The 18997-nt window shown below is 44.0% G+C and overlaps 1 protein-coding gene across 1 annotated transcript in view; it reads left to right on the top strand.

The window, feature by feature from the left end:
- sptbn4b (spectrin, beta, non-erythrocytic 4b) overlaps positions 1 to 18997 on the top strand; it is a 94198-nt gene that overhangs the window by 37979 nt on the left and 37222 nt on the right. Inside the window, 3 exon segments of the mRNA XM_078284106.1 lie at positions 3732 to 3934; positions 6595 to 6685; positions 14184 to 14330. Coding sequence (XP_078140232.1) covers positions 3732 to 3934; positions 6595 to 6685; positions 14184 to 14330 — 441 coding nt within the window.

Genomic DNA, 18997 nt, shown 5'->3' with positions numbered 1-18997 from the left:
TGGGCGTGGCCAGCGGTGAGCCGGTTGTGGCTATCAAGTTGAGGCTACCAGCCGCAGAGCAGGAAAAGTCACAGAAACAAAAACAACAGCAGAAATCAGTAACATCAGGAACGAAATACAAAGCAAAGCTAAACATGTGGCGCGCAAGATCCGTGTCGGGACAGAAGAGGTGTCCAACGGAACAGAAAATAAAATGATTTCTTTGTGAGTCTTTGACAGAAGCAAGAACAAGTACGCAACATGTATGATGTGTTTTTATCTGATGTTGCTGTTTGTTGCTGTTGCTGCTACATGATGTTTTTATGTCCTGGGTCTGGCTGCCACAATGTCCAAGACAAATGTCCCCGCAGTGCTTATTTCCCCCTGCTTATCTTATCTTCTGATGATGGCAGGCCAGAAGGGGGGAGCTACACAAAATCAGCAGAGGGAAAGACTAAGAAGCGCTGTCAGTTTGGTAAATCTACTCCTGGTGGGCCTGTCTGATGTCGTGTTTAGGCCACAGATAGATGTGTAGATGTGAGATAATGAAGCAAAGATAAGAGAGAGTGAGGCAGTGAGAGAGATAGGGATGGAAGGAGACCGGCAGAGCAGAACAAAAACACAGATTCACACTCACATCTTCCACCTCTTTCTATGAGATGGAGAACAGACATACAGTACATGCAGTCCTTCCTCAACATCCAGGTGAGAAATATGGAGGTAGAGAGGGAAGAAGGGATAGAAAGAGATACAGCTTATGGGGGAAGCAGGGGAGTTTAAACTTTACTGCTAAAGTTTAAACCAAAATACGCCCATCTCATCAGCCTAAATCAAAAAGTGGGGCTGCGACAGAGAAGAGCGTCCCATCCCAGAGTAGGTTTGCCCAAATTAATTTCTGGTGTCAGGTATGGACACTAAGCGGGAAATCTTCTCTGCATACAGGAAATGACCAATCAAAGCTTAAGAACGAAATCCCAACTGTCTCCTGACCAGCAGTCGGTATGATGCCACGTTACGACTAAACCTAACCCAATAAAAATACAGCATCAAAGTCCAAAAAAGCTTTGGCTAAAGTGGAAATAGGGCCGACAACAATCTGAGGGATGCTGATTTACCTGAGCTTAGTTTTACTGGGCAGGTAAAAGAGGTGGGAAGTTTTACTGGCGCGGGTCGCACACTCCCTTAAAAATCGACAACCTGGCAGATTCGGACGGTAATGATTATGTTTCCCTCCTCTCCCTGTTGAACTTTGTGGTCTTTGTGTATGAACTGGCTCTCTGAATAGGCCGACTGTTGCCTTCTGACTGCAGCAGAGCTTCATAGAGATACACAGTGTTGACTGTTTGCCTGGATGGACTGGGTGTGGTTGGCTCAGTCCTGCCAAAGTCTGTCCCCAGAGAGAGAGAGAGAGAGAGAGAGGGAGAGAGAGACAGATAGAGAGAGAGAGAGAGGGAGAGAGAGAGAGGGAGAGAGACAGATAGAGAGAGAGAGAGAGGGAAAAGATCGCTGCGCAGCATTATTGCTGAGACATAAAATTACTCCAGCTCTCTATGACTGGAACATCCCTCTGTCTGTGTGTGTGTGTGTGTGTGTAGATGCGTATGTGTGTGTGTGTGTGTGTGTGTGTGTGTATGTCAGCAGCTAACTGTCTCTTTTTGCAACAGTATCCGTGTGTTATGTGATATTAGAAGAGCAGGAGCCGACACCTCAGCAGCTTCTAGTAACTCTAGATCTACGCTGTAGCCTCACGATAATGTGTAGGAAGAGGAAACCCTGGCAACCTGCTAGTGCTGAGAGCTCTGTGTGTGTGTGTGTGTGTGTGTGTGTGTGTATTTACACTGTATATGCCTGCTGGTTTATTTCAGAAAAGGTGATACAGTATGTGGCTAGCTGAAATTATTTCTCAACTTTATTCGCAGGATATTCCAGATCTAACAGAATATACAGTATAGGCCTGAGTCAATTGTGTCAATATGTCTGATTGGCTAGATAGTGTCCATTATTTTTCAATTACAAATAAGAAAGGAATAGAACAAAGATAAAAAACAGATTAAAAAAAACAAATAAAAAGTTTGCAAACAGTAATTTACAAGATTTTAGCTTAGTTGTCAAGCATATTTGGAGACTGGAGTGATATGAGTGCAGTGCAGTGATACGATACACACAAAACATCATGTTGCAATTATTTATTTTACAGATTATTGCAGTTTCTTTATGATTTTCAGTATAATTCCAGTGTAGTTTTAAGTTTTAATTACCTTTTCGTAGCTCTACATCAGTACAATGTGGGAATATCTGTTATTGGACCTCCTCCTGATGAACAATCTCATATTATTTATTTTTCTGGGAAATAAGTATTTTAGGGAAGTTTATTTGCCAGACACTTCTCAGTCTCACTTCTTCGCCTACCAATTGTGTGTATTATGAAATATTGTGTGTATTATGAAAAAATGCCCATAATCCGTAGCAGTCTTTGGGAAATTGATATCAGATTGTTTCATACTGCAATATAAATATGACTTCAACACATTTTCCAGCCCTACAGATGAGTCTGTGTATAACATACAGACAGAGAGAAGATACAGAACCAGATCTGGCAGTCTGCATCTCTGTTTACAACCTCAGTATTGCACGCAGAGCAGTTCGCTTTCCTAATCTGAAATGTCACAAGGCATCGCTGTCCCTGACTCGTGTGTGTGTGTGTGTGTGTGTGTGTGTGTGTTTGCCAGAGCATGTGTCTCTTTGGGTTTGCTAACAGATCTGTACCAGGGACCCAGCTCTTCATATTAGCCCGGGGGGGAGGGGGGGGGGGGGGGTTTAGAGAGAGGAACATTTCTTCTCCAATAACTATCAAAGACTCTCCAGGCTGTAGATCTCCGTCTTGAGGTTTTCTGCCAGTTTAGAGGCCGTATGGATATATAATGATAGATTTTATTGTTACATTTCAGTTGAAGTTGCAGTACAAAATGACTGACAGCACAAAATTTAAATAATTAAAACAACCTTACTAGTTAAAAGATAGTGCTGCTGCTGTTTTAGTGCTCTTCTTACAAAAGGCCAAATGCAGAACCAGCGTTATCCCCACGGCAATCAGTCTTCTGGACCAAGTAGTTATAGCTAATTAAAATCTTGGCAGTGACCATGTGTTTTGTGAGAGAGAGTATATGTGTATGATGTCTTGTAGGCTTCGACCGATATGGGTTTGAAGGCCGATACCGATATTTTTGGATTTAAGCTGCTGAAAGCTGATATTTTGCATCCATTTTTTACGCTATATATTCCACTTTGAGTATTTTGATGCCAAAACATTCCCCAAACTTACAAGGATCCAGTGTTTCCCTGAGAATTGAATTCTTTACAAGCTGGAAAAGTCTCTGAAACAGCATTTAGACCATCATGGGACACTAAAACTCTCCACTGAAAGTCATGCAAACTAACAGACTGACACCCCCGAACCTGTTGAGTAAAATCATTTCATTGCCTCTATAATATTGGCATTAAGCAACACTGACTGGCCCATATCTGATGTTTGTTGATAGTTCAATATCGGCAAAAACATATATATTGACCAACCAATATAGTGGTCTAACCCTAATGTCTTGTATCACTATGGTATCGCTCTGTGCATTGTGGGCTGAATAACTTCTTCTTCTTTTTCTTATTCTGCTGATTTCACAAACTGAATTTCCTTGCCAATGAACCAATAAATCTCCCTACTTTAATTGCATATTATCCCCGTCTTCGTCCTCCAGGAGTCGGCCCTGGCCCACGTCGAGCTGCCCACCACAGTGGAAACAGTGGAAGCCGCCATAAAGAAACACAAGGACTTCACCACCACCATGGAGCTGAACCTGCACCGGATCAAGGCCGTCATCGAGGCCGGGGAGAGCCTGATCAGCCAGAGCAACATCTACTCCGAACGCATCAGGGAGCGGGTCGACACGCTCGCCAACAGGTACGGGGTCCATGTAGAAAACACATGGAAATGGTATGTGAGGATGTTTCATCGTGGAGTTGGATAGGGAATGAGTTGGATCAAACGCTAACATGAGGCCGGGGCTTTGCATCGGAAACATTTTGATTCATCAAAAAGTATTGAAAGGTACCAAAAGGCTTCAAAAAGCTTCGAAATGTTGGATTGGAATTCAATTTTTCTCCTACTTTGTGTATAGTTTTGTGCGGTCTGGGCCTGTTTAGAAGAGCAAATGCCATGAAGAAAGATTTTACACTCTCACATAATGAAATATGCTTTCATTTAACACAGAGGTGATGAAATAAGTAAAAAGTATCGCATTTGAACTGGTATCGAAAGTATCAGAGCCTTTATCAGTGGTGGAATATTTGTAACGACATCCAGCTCTACATAAGGTTATGCATGTATGAGTATGTGTATCTGACATTTACAAGGGCCCTTACTATTACAGTGACACATTGTGAACGGGATTTGTAAAAATAAATCACCAATTGAATTGAATTGAACTGAATTGAACAGAAAGAAGAGACGAAAAGTAACTGAGACGGGAAAGTGTTTGATTCTATTTGGTCAAACGGCATCACGCTTCAAAACAAAAGAAGCATTAGTTCTTTTTAGCGGTCACTGTGTCATGATTTCTGTCATTGATTACATGTTTTTTATTATTATTATTACATGTATTTCAAACAGTTATGGGTATTGGAGAATTCATTCAAGGGTTGAAGTCTCCGCTTTGATTCCAAAATGCTGTGTGTGCCCTGATATCTCCAACTATTATATGTATATATATATTATATATATTATATATATATATATATATATACTGACTGTGTGCAGACAGCAGCAGGAATACAGGAAAGGAGAGGGGGAACCTAGATCATTAGCACAAACTTAAAAAACACCGGCATTTTCTTTTAATGCCGACAATCATTTTAATGTTCATTACTCAACATTTTAAAAATCCAGAAGGTTAAATCCTCTCAGTGGTTGTTATCTTGTAAGGAAAGGTCTTAAGATCGCTAACAACCTCAATACTATTCAGTAGTTTTATTTTCATGTCACAGAAGGTGTCGTTTTTCTTAAATCTCCTTCTGGGATGAGACTCTGTTTTCTTGTAATAAACAGTAAGCGCTGGTTCTGGCTCTGCGTGCACAATGCGCCGCGCTCGCTGTGCGCTGAGCTGATTATACTAAGCAGCTGCCCAAACACAATAGAATAATAATAATAAAAAGAATAATAGCGGCCAGAGATGACAAAGCCGAAGGGACTGCTGAATATGAATGAAACAAAACACAGCGAACAGAGTCTGGCCTCGCCGAGTCCGACGCTGACACCTGACCATGAAATCTATATGATAGGTGAGCTGGTGGTGTGTGTGTGGTGTGTGTGTGGTGGGTGTGTGTGTGTGTGTGTGTGCGGTGGGGGTTGGGGTGTTTGTGTGGGTATATGGGGGTAGGGTAGGCTAGGGTGTGTGTGTGTTCCCAACAATAGCAATATGGAAAGCCATATGGTTTTTGAATTCAATTAACTTTAATTCAGTTCAATTTATCCTCCAGATACTAAGACATACTTATATCAATGCATTATATACAGTTTCTATGATAATTAATTCCACAATTAATACATTATGTAAGGTGCTTTTGATAAACAATGTAATCATTTCATCAGTATATACTGTCTGTGGGTATGTGCAGGTACTGATCATTTTTGGCAAACGTCAACCACTTCCATCTGAGTGCTGCTGTCTCTCTGACTCCGGTTCAAAGTGCTGAAAGGTCCAAACTGTAATTGCAGCACGGCATCAGACTTCAGGCTTTGTTTACATAGTGATTTTGTGGATTGGAGGTTTTTCACTCCAATTTTTCAATTTATTATGTGAGCTTCTGACACCGTGTCCGACTACACGTGACACATAAAGTTTTACATGTATTTTGAGGCTGTAAATGAAATTGGTGATAACAACTTGGACTCGTTTTTCAAAGTAGCTTACTGTCATAAATCTAAATTTATATTTTTCACTTTAATTCATACATGAGTCAAGTGTCTTTTTGCTTTAAAGGGGCAATAAGTAATCTATGGCTATTGACAAGACTCTAGCACATCTTATGGTGGCCTGTAGTTGACATAAATAATAAAATCCACATAAAAAAGCAGTTGAAAAATCGGTTCCCAGTGGGTCAGAGAACATCCATTAGAAAAGGTTGGAAACCATACAATGCACAAAACGAGGTTTAAATGCTATAAATAGTGAATAGTGACACTATAGCAAATAAACCTCTTGTTTTGTGCATTATACGATTTTCCACCTTTTCTATTGGACAAATAATAAAATCACATTGTCACAACAGTGATGAGTAAGCTAGCTAACTAGAGCAATTTCTGTACAGTTTCATCATTTGCCATTTTTGGCTTGAGAATGAAATGTGTTGTGACAGCGGTAGGTTGGGAGTAAAATGGACGGAAAGCACAGGCTGGAAAGTGAGTTTTGAAAGCCAGAAATCTCAGCAGCTGTCATTGGTATTGATCAACAACCCCATCTTATCACATATATTATGGTCATCGTAGCATTTTTCTGCTATGGGACAGTATAAACCTTAGTTATTGTACCTTTAAACTAACTCCCCTGTCCCTCCCTCTCTCAGGGGGAACCAGAACAGAGAGCTGGCCCAGCAGTGGCTGGAGAAACTCAACGACCAGTGGGAGCTCCAGAGGTTTCAGCAGGACTGTCACGAGGTACGAGACCCACAGACCCGCTCTGCAGGCCGGCGATGGAGTTGTGAAGGCTTGATACTGAGGGGAGAATTACAGCAGTTAAGCAGCATTTTTCATAGGGAAAGAGGAAAACAGGACGGCAAGCCTTTTGGTTAAAGCATCGATTGTAAAAAAAAAAAGATGGACGTAGTGAGTGTGACGTCACCTATAGGTTTTGAAGCCAAAAGTTGGGGTCTACGAGCACCGCCATGTTGACGTGTTTTGGAGCCGGAGCGAAGCCGAGGGTTTCCCACAGTTTTATAACCGTTATATCCCGTTAATGACGCAATTATTTTGAACATCGCCATACGGACACATATTAGAAGAAGTGAAATTAGCTACGTAATCTCTTGTTGAAAAAATGTATTGACTTTATATTTTGAGTGAGAAGTTGAGCTGTGGACCCGTTGACTTGAACGGAGTTGGGCGGGATTTAGAGTCTTTTTTGGAGCCGACCCTAGCGGACATTAAAGGAACTGCAGCTTTCAGCCACTTCCTTATTGGCTTCAAAATTCACCCGAGGTTTTGGCCGCTTGGTTTTAAAGTTGCATTAGGCAACTTTGCACTTTGGTGGCCCCAAGTGGCAGCGTGAGGTAACTGTTTGAATTTGTGAAAGGTTGAAAAAACTTCATTACCCAGAAATCATGTACCGTGACGTCAGGCCACTCTTCTCTGTTTGCAGCCCCAATCTGTGATAAGAAGGGTGTATTTTAGACTTAAAGGATAAGGCCAGTGTTTTTTAATGCATTGCTTACCGTCAACAAATCCTATGAAAATAACAAAATCAGCAATGATTTTGTTTTGCCAACAAATCTCGTCCATGTAGCCGACGCCCAATGCAGCCTCACGTCCCAGCAGCCATAGAACTCCATTGTATTAAAAAAACGATTAAAAACACGTCAAAGAGCCATGTCGTTGCTCTGGGCAACATATTTCATCATCACGATGCACCGGGCCGGCCGATTTTTTCCTCAAACAACTTAATAAGCCGACTGTAAACACGTTTGCGATCTCAGGAAAGTAGTTCCGTAGCACCGAAAATAGTCCCCGGCGTAATGAAGAATTTGTTCCCATTTGAATTTGATTTGGTAATAACTACAACAGCCTGACTTTTCGTGGTAACAGTTAGCGATTTTTAAAATTGAAACTATGTCTTTGTGAGCTGTATTTCAAGGTTTTTAGCTTACAATTGGAGCCAATGACTTCTGGGTTGACGGCTAAAAACGGTACGTGGGAAGTCAGGAAGTAACGGGAGTAGAGCAAATGCATTGTTGATTTTGTTATTTTCATAGGATTTGTTGACGGTAAGCAATGCATTAAAAAACACCGGCCGTATCCTTTAAATGAAAGTGTAAATGTTTCCCACAGCTGCTCCCATAAGATTCGGCATATACAGTAATTGGCCGTTATTGGCCAACTGTCACAAATTAATTGGAAAATCAACGTACGTAACGTGGAATAATAACGTGGCTGTATATTGGTGATCCCACCTCCAGTTCATAAATCTTCTCCTCTGTCTGTTCTAAACAGCCGGTGTCTGGTCGCTCTTTCCTGGGAAAAATCCTCTGCCGCACAGGAAGTGATGCGTTTTACGTTTCCGGTTTGTTCAGAATAAACAGCAGAAGAAGAACTGGGTAGTTAGCATGAGCAGCGATAGCCACCATGGCTGAACAGACAAAGAAAAGAGAAACTCAAACTGCATCAACAAGAAAATCCAAGCTCCGCCCACACTGTTTGATTGACAGGTGAACTCTGGGAAGTGCAGAGCAGAAACACCACAGTGAGGCTGAGGGACAGAGATGGAGACTAAACAAAGAAAATGAGAATCTTGAGGATTACCACTTTAATTTTAATTAGAAGCTGTCTTTACATCATCCTGCCCTACACTGGTCATTTCTGGTCTCTCCCTGCCAAGTCACAGCCTTCTTTCTGGGCCAGAACCTTATTTAGTTTCAGCAACTTTCTCTGCTTGGCTCTCCTGAATAATTCACCAGCACAGCTCCTCATCACTAATTCAAAGGGGAAAGAGTGTATCTCACTGTGCACGTGTGTGTGTGTGTGTGTGTGTGTGTGTGTGTGTGTGTGAGTGTGTGAGTATGTATGCATGTTTCAACCAGTACATCCCTACCTGATGATATGTGTGTGCGCACATATGCATGATGAGAGTTTCCTTCCCTGTGTGTGGGTGTATGTACATGTATGTGTGTGTGTGTGTTTGTGTGTGTGTGTGTGTGTGTGCATGTGTGTGTGTGGCCTACAGTGGGCCAGTGACACTGCGACAGTCTGTAGGAACCTGAGCTCTCAGCAGGCTGGGTGTGTTCAGTCTTCTGTACAGTAAAACCTGCATCCTAATGTTTCCTGCTTCTCGCTGCTGTAAACTCCACCCAGCAGCCTCTAGAGACCCTCCATCCGCTCTGCAACATATTTACACTGATTACTGTAAGGTTAGATAGTACAGGCTGGCACTTTGGACACCAAAATGCAATCCGAACCACAGTGAAAAAGTTCATTTTGCTGCATTTTTGTATTCTGTTCGTTTGGTTCTCCCTGCCTTACTACCAGCGAACCACTGGCTTGATTCCAGTCCCTGTAACTTTAGCTAAACATAATGGACTTGTCTGCGCTCTTTGCTGTAATTTCCCTTCTCATACCGGTTAAGAACACAGGAAGAAACAGCTGAATATGAGCATCAGTCCAGACTGCAGTTTGTTATGCTTTCCAAGCATGAGGAACTACTGGCTATCAGATGTCAACATAAGAAAAGGCAAGGAATCCGCACACCACTTAAAATCAAAAAGACTAAGAAGGAGGCCGAAAAAGTCTTTTCAAGGCATTTATGAAGCCATGCACTGCTCACCAAAATGTGCAAAAAGTGCAAATACTAGCAGACAAATGTTTCGACACTATATATTCATCTTTGTCTTTAAAGTATGTAAGTAACTGAGTATTTGAACTTTTGCACTTTTTGCACATTTTGGTGAGCAGCGCATGGCTTACTGTAATAAATGCATTGAAAAGACTTTTAGATTTTAAGTAGTGTGCAGATTCCTTGCCTTTTCTTATGAAGTCTCTACTAATTGAACCTACGCACCTGCTGCTAATCACACTAAAGGACTAATCATAGGCGCAACAGTTCCCTGAATAGTTTTGGATTCATCAGATGTCAGCTCTCCTTATTCCAGTTCCTGTAGTCTGTTCAGATTAACGGTTCTCTTGTTAGAGGACTGAGACTCTCGGTGCTGTTATTTGGTGCCACCAGAGTTCAAATGACATCGCTCTCACCTGGACAAATGAACCAATCTAAAGGAGTAAACACACCAGAGTTGGAACGAAGCTTTCCAAACATAACCTGGTGCGTTCAGCTAAGTGCACCGTAAGTGTGTCCTAATATTAGGAGCACCGTCCATGTCTCGAGGCTTAAAAATCGTTCTGCAGCCCGTCTCTTCCGCTTCGTCTCCGTCTCCGTCTCCGCCTTCAGGACCGAAGTGGATTTAAAAGGTGAAATCAGTGAGGGATCATGGCTTTCACCTGGATTCACCTGCTCCGTCTATTTCGAGAAAAGAGCAGGTGTACGACCAAAGGCTGCGCTGCTGAACACAGTCTGTCTGCACAGGATAGATGCTGCACAGAGTCTAACATGGACCGTCGTTAGGACCACTTTCCTGATATTGAATCTACATCGCAGTTGTCTCAAGACTTAAAAATCCTTCTTTAACCTCTCTCCTCTCCTTCGTCTACATCCCTCCTTCATGACTGCAGTGGATTTATTAGGTGAAATCAATTAGAGGCCGTAGCTTTCACCTGGACTCACCTGGTCACTCGAGTTTATGAAGACAGCAGGTTTTTTTGAGTGTGTAAGCTGTTTGGGAGACACTAAAATAGTTTTATCTACATGCAAACCCATGTAGAGAGACATTTTTAGTGAAGGACGAGGCTTAATCTATGTCTGTGAAGCCAACCTCCTGGGGTCCCGTGCTTTTAAAGAAGAGGAGGATTATGGGATTGAGAGGGGAAGGGGATGTAAAGTATTCAAGCGTCTTCCATATGGAGTTGGTAACCGAGGGGGAATCTTGTTCGCCCATCTATTATTCCTATTCTTTCTTTTTTTTATTTATTAAACAAATGTAATTTTCAATAACAATAATATTGAACAACATGTCTGACAGAGTTTTGCCAGCAGCAAGACAATAAATAGAAAGGAAAGAACTGCAGGTTACTAGAGGCGGGGACTCGAGTCACATGACTCTGACTCGAGTCAGACTCCAGTCATGATTTTAATCGCTTGAGACTTGACTTGATGCATGAAGAGAAGACTTGAGACTTGACTTGACTTGGGTTCTGGGGACTTGGGACTTGACTCTGACTTGTACTTTGATGACTTGAAAAGGTTTCTAAAGTCTTGACTTGAGATCTTGTGTTTGTGTAAATGACTCAGATTGAAAGTGATGAGATTTGTTCCAGCGGACGACTGAATTTAAATTCTGTTTTCTGAATTTGTATGGAATGATTGGATTTATTGAAGTTGAAACTGATTATAGAAATCAAACTCATGATGCTCTTACCAAGTTTTTATCCTATTAAAACCATATTGCATTGAAAAGTCCTAGATATTTAGTTTTCTTTAAGATATTAAATTGATACTGGACTCTTGATTTGTTCTGACTTGACTTGCTGTTCTACATTTAGACTTGAGACTTGACACTAATGACATGGACTTGACTTGGTAATCTACATGTAGACTTGAGACTTGACTTGAGACTTGTGCCTCAAGACTTCAGACTGACTTGGGCCTCGAGCAGAGTTGACTTGGTCACACCTCTGCAGGTTACAGATCAGCGCTTCAAGATATCAGAATTCTTTTGAGTACAATGAGATAAATAATCTTTAAACGCGCTTTAAACATTATTTTAAGGTTTGAATTATTCCCGCGCACTGTCAGAAACTCCTGCCCCCCCTCCCAGCTCCTCCCCTCCTCCTCTCCTCCCTTCTCTCATTCAATTCATTTACAGTCTCAAGGGAGCTATCAGGCTGTGACCCTCCCTGACCTCTGCACTCACAGGCCTCAGTGTGCGTGTGTGTGTGTATGTGTGTGTGTTTGTCTGCGTGTTTGTCTGCATGTGTGTGTGTGTTGTATGCATACTTTTTTGTGTGCAGTTGCATATATGTCCGTGAATGCGATTGCGTTTATTTGTCAGCCAGCACATCCTTACCTGTGTGCATACTGTATATGAGTGTGTGTGTGTGTGTGTGCGTGTGTGTGTGTGTGTGTGTGTGTGTTTGATAGCTCCAGTAGGAGGTGACAAAGAGAAGGTTAGGGTTAGTAGTGGGGCGTTGGAGAGAAATCTACTCCTGGCCCTTTAAAGGAAAGCGGGGCAGTATTTCTATCAAGCTGCAAATGTATCATTCATATATCATTCCCCCGTCCCATCCTCTACTATCTGTCTCTCTCTCTTTCCCACTATCACCCCCCCACTCTCTCTCTCTCTCTCTCTCTCTGTCTCTCTCTCTCTCTCTCTCTTTCTCTGCTTCACCACTGCAGCAGCGTCAGGGAAGCTGAGGCTGGAGACAGAGAATACAGCTGCCTGGGACTACTGCAGAGGGAGAGAGAGATAAAAAGAGAGAGAGAGGGAGAAGGGGGGGGTGGATGGTGCGTGAGGGAAGGATAAAACAAAAGCAGCTGTAGAAGAAGAGTCGTGAGGCTCGGCTGTTGTGCGGAGACCGGCGTGTCTCGGTCCCTTGAAGGAGCAAAATTCTTCCTCTGTTTTTTTTCTCTCTCTCTCTCTCTCTCTCTCTCTCTCCCCCACCCTCATCCATCCTTCACCATCAAAAGCCCGCCCCCTCCTCCCTCCCTCCCTCCCTCCCTTTCCTCCCCGCCAGCCCAGCATCACTAGCCGTGACCGGCGAGCCTCCCTGCTTCCCCCCCCCCCCCAATCCCAATCCCAGTCCTTCGCTCCTCCTCTCCTCCTCCTCCTCTCCATCTCCCCTCCAGCCGGCCAGGCAGCCTGCCTGCTCCAGAGGAGGGGGGGTGGAGGGGGATGGAGGGAGGAGGAGGGAGGGGGGGGGGGTGAAGGAGGGGAGGGGCACCCATGCACCCGCTGCCTGCCATTTTATTGTTTTGGGAGGATTTTTTTTTTTCTCTTCCGCTCCTCTCTGTCATCCTCATTCTCTCCCTCGCCCTACCTCTCTCCCTCGTCACTGATCCTCCTCCTCCTCCTCCTCCTCCTCCTCCTCCTCCCTCCCTCCCTCTCCTCTCTCTCTGGGTAGAGCGTAGCCGAGTCCTCAGCAACACAGGAGAGCAGAGGGAAGAGCGCAGTCTCAGTCCAAGTCTCCAGTCTGTATCCTCAGCCTCAGCACCAGCGTTGTTGTTATTTTTCCCCCCCAGCTGGCGTTTTTCCTCTCAGCGCACCTTTGTGTCGCTGCCTTTCCTCTCCCGGAGCGAGCAGAAGGCACCTGTCTATCCGTCCTCTCTCTCTCTCTCTCTCTCTCTCTCTCTCTCTCTTTCTCTCCATCTCTTGCGGTGGAGAGTGGATTAGTGTGTTTGTGGGTTGCGCGTTTGGGGCCGGGACGCGCGGCGGACGAGCGAGGATGCGGATACCAGCGGCTGCCTGCAGCAGCCACAACCCCGCGGGCCGCTCCCGTTAAACGCTGCCGGTAAACGGAGCTTATTCGCCATACGGCAGCGAGCCGTGGGGTTACAGGAGAGAGGGATGGAGAGGGGAGGGATGGAGGTGGAAAGATGTACGGGGGTGTGAGGAGGATGTGGATAATGGAGAGACGAGGATGCTTGAATGTGTTGGCGACGCTGTCAGCGCGGGCATGAAGGGGTTTTCAGTGTGTGTTTGTTCACGCTTTGTTCCCTGCACCGTGTGCCGATTGTGCATTTTATTCAGGGAGTTGAGGTGTGTGTTGTTTACTGTGTGGGTGTGTGTGTGTGTTCGTGCTGTGGACTCTGTGTTCTGCGTGTTGTGTGTACATGTGAATTCCTGCCGCCATGCTTGTTTGGTACACGTGTGTCTGTGTTCATGTGCCTGCTGTGTGTCATTAAATATGCATGTCTGTGTGTTTGACCTTGTATTTCCCACCATGTGTCGTGTGTGTGTGTGTGTGTGTGTGTGTGTGTTTGTATACATTCCATCCTGTAATGATTTCATTTCCACACATATGTAGTCCAGATCTTGATTGAATACGTCCATGTATGAAGCATAATACTGTAGTATGTGAGTGTGTGTGTGTCTTATATAATCAAGTATATGTTTCCCTTGTGAAATGGGCACAATTTTAACATTTACCAAGTGTGTGTGTGTGTGTGTGTGTCTGTGTGTGTGTGTGCATGTGTGTGTGTTACTCCTCACAAAATGAGGAATCAGTTTCTGCACTCTAAGAGTTATCTACAGTGTTTATGCTCATCCAATATTGACTCTCTCTCTCTCTCTCTCTCTCTCTCTCTCTCTCCTCCTCTCTCCCTGCCTCTCTCGCCCAGCTGGGGGACTGGGTGTGTGAGAAGATGCTGATGGCGAGGGACAGCAGCCGAGACGAGACCCAGAAGCTTCATAAGAAATGGCTGAAGCACCAGGCCTTCATGGCCGAACTCGCCCAGAATAAGGAATGGCTGGAGAAGATCGAGAGGGTGAGTGCCGCTGCTTCTCCAAAAGCCATTTTAATGCGATTTTGGCGGTTTCCTTTTTCTTGCTTGAGAGTTTGCAGGGTCGTTTGGGTGTTGAGTGAGTTTCACGCCCCTTGGCTCCTTGAAACCTGTCAAAAGACACTGTGTAATTTAAAAAAGTCAGAGCTGTCGGTGAGGAAATGAGTGTTGTTTTCTGCTTCATTAGATAGTAAGCAGCGGAGAGTGTCAGGAAATATCAGAGATACAGAGGAGGAACGACATGCAACATAGGCTGTGAGTTGGATTCAAACAAAGTACATTATATTGGCTTTAGCCCACTGAGCCACCGGAGCAACTGTACAAATTATGTTTTGTGTAACGACATTTTACACACATCAGAGCTGATGGAATAAGTAACAGAATAGGGCCGGTCGATACGGCCTGAGAGGTCGGTGAGAGAGTGCCAGTGTCGGTTTTGGTAAATGTTCAGTATATCGCCCAGCCCTATAACAGAACAAGGACCTAGAATGAGCTTACGTCTATTTTTCCATTGAGTCATCTATGGTGTAAAATGCATTTAATGTCAATAGATGAATATGAAGCAAAAGAACAAAAGGAACTTTACAGGTTTCCATGTTGAAGGAAAAGCTAGCTCTCTGTCCTGATGATGACACTACTGACAACAGTGGTGAATCCTGGACCGTGCTGATAGACTGGTGTTAGGTTTTACTTACATTAACTGCATTGGCCCTGCTTTAAAGCACAAATCTAGGTATGTTCTCATAGTCTTGAAGAGTTTGACTTAAATGTGGGAAATGAGCCAGACAAGCATCACTGCTGTAAACAAACCTTGTGCAGCACATCATCAAAACTGCACAGCCTTTCATTAGCTCATATCAAACTCATGTTAAACAAGTGGCTAGGGCAAAAGTGTTTTAACATAATTGCCGTCTTGAAATCATGAACCGGGGCTTTAAACAGAGAGGGCGAGCGCCACAACCTTGACCGCTGCACTAAACCCTGATAGGATCTGCTTCATATCAAGAGGGCTTATGCAGCACATCAGCCTCTTGTCCCAGGTTGTGCTCAAGGCGGACGTAATTGGGTGCCTTCCCAGGATTCAGTGGGTTTACTTTGGGCTGTTGTGTTCGCTTTTACCCCCCGGACCGGTAGATTTTGGATATGCGTAAAATCCCTCCTCTCCGGTACAGCCGTACCTCCTTGCCGTCTTTCCTCACGGCCTCTCGAACTCATCGCCGATTTGTGACCCCGCTTTAGGCAAGACCACACATGGCCTTGTGTGTGTGTGTGTGTGTGTGTGTGTGTGTGGGTGGGTGGGTGTGTGTGTGTGTGTGTGTTTCGGCCTGTGAGTGTCAGTGAAGGCGATAATTGAATGGCATTTGCTCTTGTTATACTACTACAGATGGCGATAAGAGTTATGACGCTATTCGTTTTGTCCAGAGATTTCTGTGTCTTTGCAGTCCAGCTGCTTCGTCTCTAATTCTCAGAGGCTTTGCGCCCACTCATGAAATATTTGGATCCACAGAAAACCTTAAAATATGAACACTTTTTTCTACTAAATGAAAGATAGAAGCTAATGTATGGACATCCAAAGTGGCTTCATCTTGGTAGAGGAGAACTTAACTGAGAAACACGCTGAATCGTTCCCCCAGTAGGTTTTACTTTTGTTTTGCTTCAACCCAAAAAAATGTCTTCTTCACCTCCGTCATATTGCCTAACAACGCTCCACTTTGTGTGAAATGCGACAAAAACAAAGCTTACTGAACACAAGCTAAATGAAGCAAATTTTTGTCACTACATTTTGTTTTTGCTTTGGCCTGTTGATGCCGTATCAGTGGCGTTTTGGCTATTTTGAGTCCTAAGATTAATGCAAAACTACACTCATTAAAAGGCCGGTTCCTCAAGGGCATTTGGTCATGATGACTCAAAGGAGCCACTGATCTAAAAAGCTCCAATAATAGTGCTGGTTTGAAACATTTCATGCGTACTTAGCAGGCTCTTTATTGCGCCAAAAGGTTTCTATGTAGACCCATTTTGGGGCTTGGGGCTCTTTCTTTCTTTCTAGCACCAGAAACATTTCTGCTATGGTACAAGCATAAAGAATCACCTACTGAGCAAGTATTTTATTATTTTAAGTTCAACAACTTTTAAACCCAAACAAGAACAACATTTTCACAATATGATATTATGGGTTAGGGTTAGAAAATTCATATTAAAACAGCTTTGGAAACTGTTTTGAATTGTTATCAGAAATACATGACTCCCCAAACAGGATTAAATGTATTTAAAAGATGCAACCAAGGTGATTTACTTACTAATTTGCACTTTTACTGGCATTAGATTTGCATTAGTGTGTGTTGGGTCTGACCATACTGTAATTTGACCCCTGATTTGTCAAAATTTGCCTTTAAAGACACACTGCCTTCCTAGTTCAGTCCAGTTAGACTTTACGTTTGATGAGGCATGACGGCTCTGAAGGCATAAATAATGTCATTGGTCAGTATCTATCAGACATCTGTGGTATCAGAGGACAGAGGCTTCTAACCAACCAGTGATGTCCGAGCTATTACATCATCCCTCTGTCCTCGTCCTATCAGCTTGCTGATCACTGTAACATCATTGTGGCTGACGGCTGGAGGCAGCTTCACCCACTGTTGGCCTATCCACTGCTCATTATTTCTAATTACTGTATGCTTGTTGCTCAGAACCCAGTCATTTCTCTCCATTTTCTCTTCCATAGTGGGCGCTGGGAGGTTGGTGTGTGTGTGTGTGTGTGTGTGTCATTTCTCTGTGTTTGTGTGCATGAGTAACATGTGGGGAAACTGGCTCAGTGACATGTAACAGTATTCAGTGATGTGCAGACAGAGCAGTGCAGCGAGGTCCGGACTGTTTCCATCACAGAGTCACAGGTCAGGTGCTCATCTGAAGACAGAGCCGGGGTACTGGAAAGTGCTTACAGTAGAGGAGAGAGAGAGAGAGAGAGAGAGAGAGAGAGAGAGGGAGAGAGGGAGAGAGAGAGAGGGAGAGAGAGAGAGGGAGAGAGGGAGGGGGGGAGAGAGAGGGAGAGAGAGGGGGGGAGAGAGAGGGGGGAGAGGGAGAGGGGGGGAGAGAGAGACAGAGAGAGGGAGGGAGAGAGAGGGGGGACAGAGAGAGGGAGGGAGAGAGAGAGAGAGAGAGGAAGAGAGTCAGGGGGGGAGACAGAGAGAGAGAGAGAGGGGAGAGGGAGGGAGAGAGAGGGGGAGAGGGAGAGAGAGAGGGGGGGACAGAGAGAGGGAGGGAGAGAGAGAGGAAGAGAGTCAGGGGGGGAGACAGAGAGAGAGAGAGAGAGGGGGGGAGGGGAGGGAGGGAGGGAGAGGGGGGGGAGAGAGAGACTGGGTTTCCATCCAAGTACCAAATTATGATGAATGAAGTTAGAAAAGCCGAATGTAAACAACAAAATTTGCTAAAATTACATTATAGCAAAAATGCTTTAGCCTCGACCATAAGTAGATAGATGATAGAAACATTTGATTCGATGCTTGGGGTATTTCATACAACAGTTGAAAAGTGTCTGTGGACGTTCTGAACTGTAGTAAAATATCTCTCCATCACGACCTCCAGAAACATCGCAGCTCTTATCCAAGCTGCTTCAATTAGAGAAGCAGGAAATGAGCTTTAATTTCTAGATTGACGACATTACAAGCAAAGTAAGGAGTGCAATGGATGTAAGAAAATATTCTAAACAAAAATATAACACGATCATGTGTGACATAGAAGTGCTGCAGGTAAGGAAATAAGAGCTGAGGAGGAAAGCTAGGAAAGTTATTTTTATTTTAAGACAGGAGCGCAGGAGGAACCGACCTAATAAGACATTTCTGCATTTTCACACAGCACACAGAGAGAAACTGCTAAGGAGACTGACAGGAAGGATGTGTGTGTGTGTGTGTGCGTGTGTGTATGGATATAGATTTCAGTAGCAGACTGTAGTCTCACCATGCTGTCCTGCTGTTGGCAGATAGACAGGTTTTAGCTACTGAAGTCGTACATGGCAGCCATGTTCACCCCGCAGTCCTGCTCCGTGGCCGTTGCTAAGCAACGTGATCTTTTGCAAGGTAATAGTCATAACGTTTGGCATCTCACCATGGCACAAGTATCGAGGATTTGAGTTACGTATTGCAGAGAAGTGGCAGAAATCTTGCACCGTCCCTTTGCACTGTTCTTTAGGTGTTAATAACTTTATTTGTGTAATAAATCAAGACAAAAAAAGCTTAAACAAGCCAAGAAGAAGAAAAAAACAGATGTTAAGTTGGGGTTTAATACGAACCCAGGTTAGGATAAAAGGTGGGGGGAGAAAACTTAAATGCTGGAACAATAATTGCATGATAACTTTTATTTGTGCAGCATGTTTCTAAGACAAAGTTAACCAACAGATTGACAGTCTGACTCGCTGTCGTCTGTGTGCCATGTGTGCCAGAAGCTACAGTGAAATCTAATCTTAAAGCTTAAGTGCTTCACGAGCGATGTGGTCTTGCTGCTGATCCTGGACCTGCTGCCTGTAGCAGAACACCCTGTCCACAGTCTCTCCGCGGTGCGTTCTGGTTGTGGGTCTCTGCTCACGTCCTCTGAGAGTCTCCGCTCTATTTCTGTCCTGAAGATCCTCTCTCCGCTGTGAAGGACTCTGTGAAGCCGCT

The sequence above is a fragment of the Centroberyx gerrardi genome, chromosome 6 (assembly GCF_048128805.1).
Source record: "Centroberyx gerrardi isolate f3 chromosome 6, fCenGer3.hap1.cur.20231027, whole genome shotgun sequence".
Taxonomy (NCBI): domain Eukaryota; kingdom Metazoa; phylum Chordata; class Actinopteri; order Beryciformes; family Berycidae; genus Centroberyx; species Centroberyx gerrardi.
Note: the sequence above shows the minus strand (reverse complement) of the source record. Positions and strands in the feature narration are given on the sequence as shown.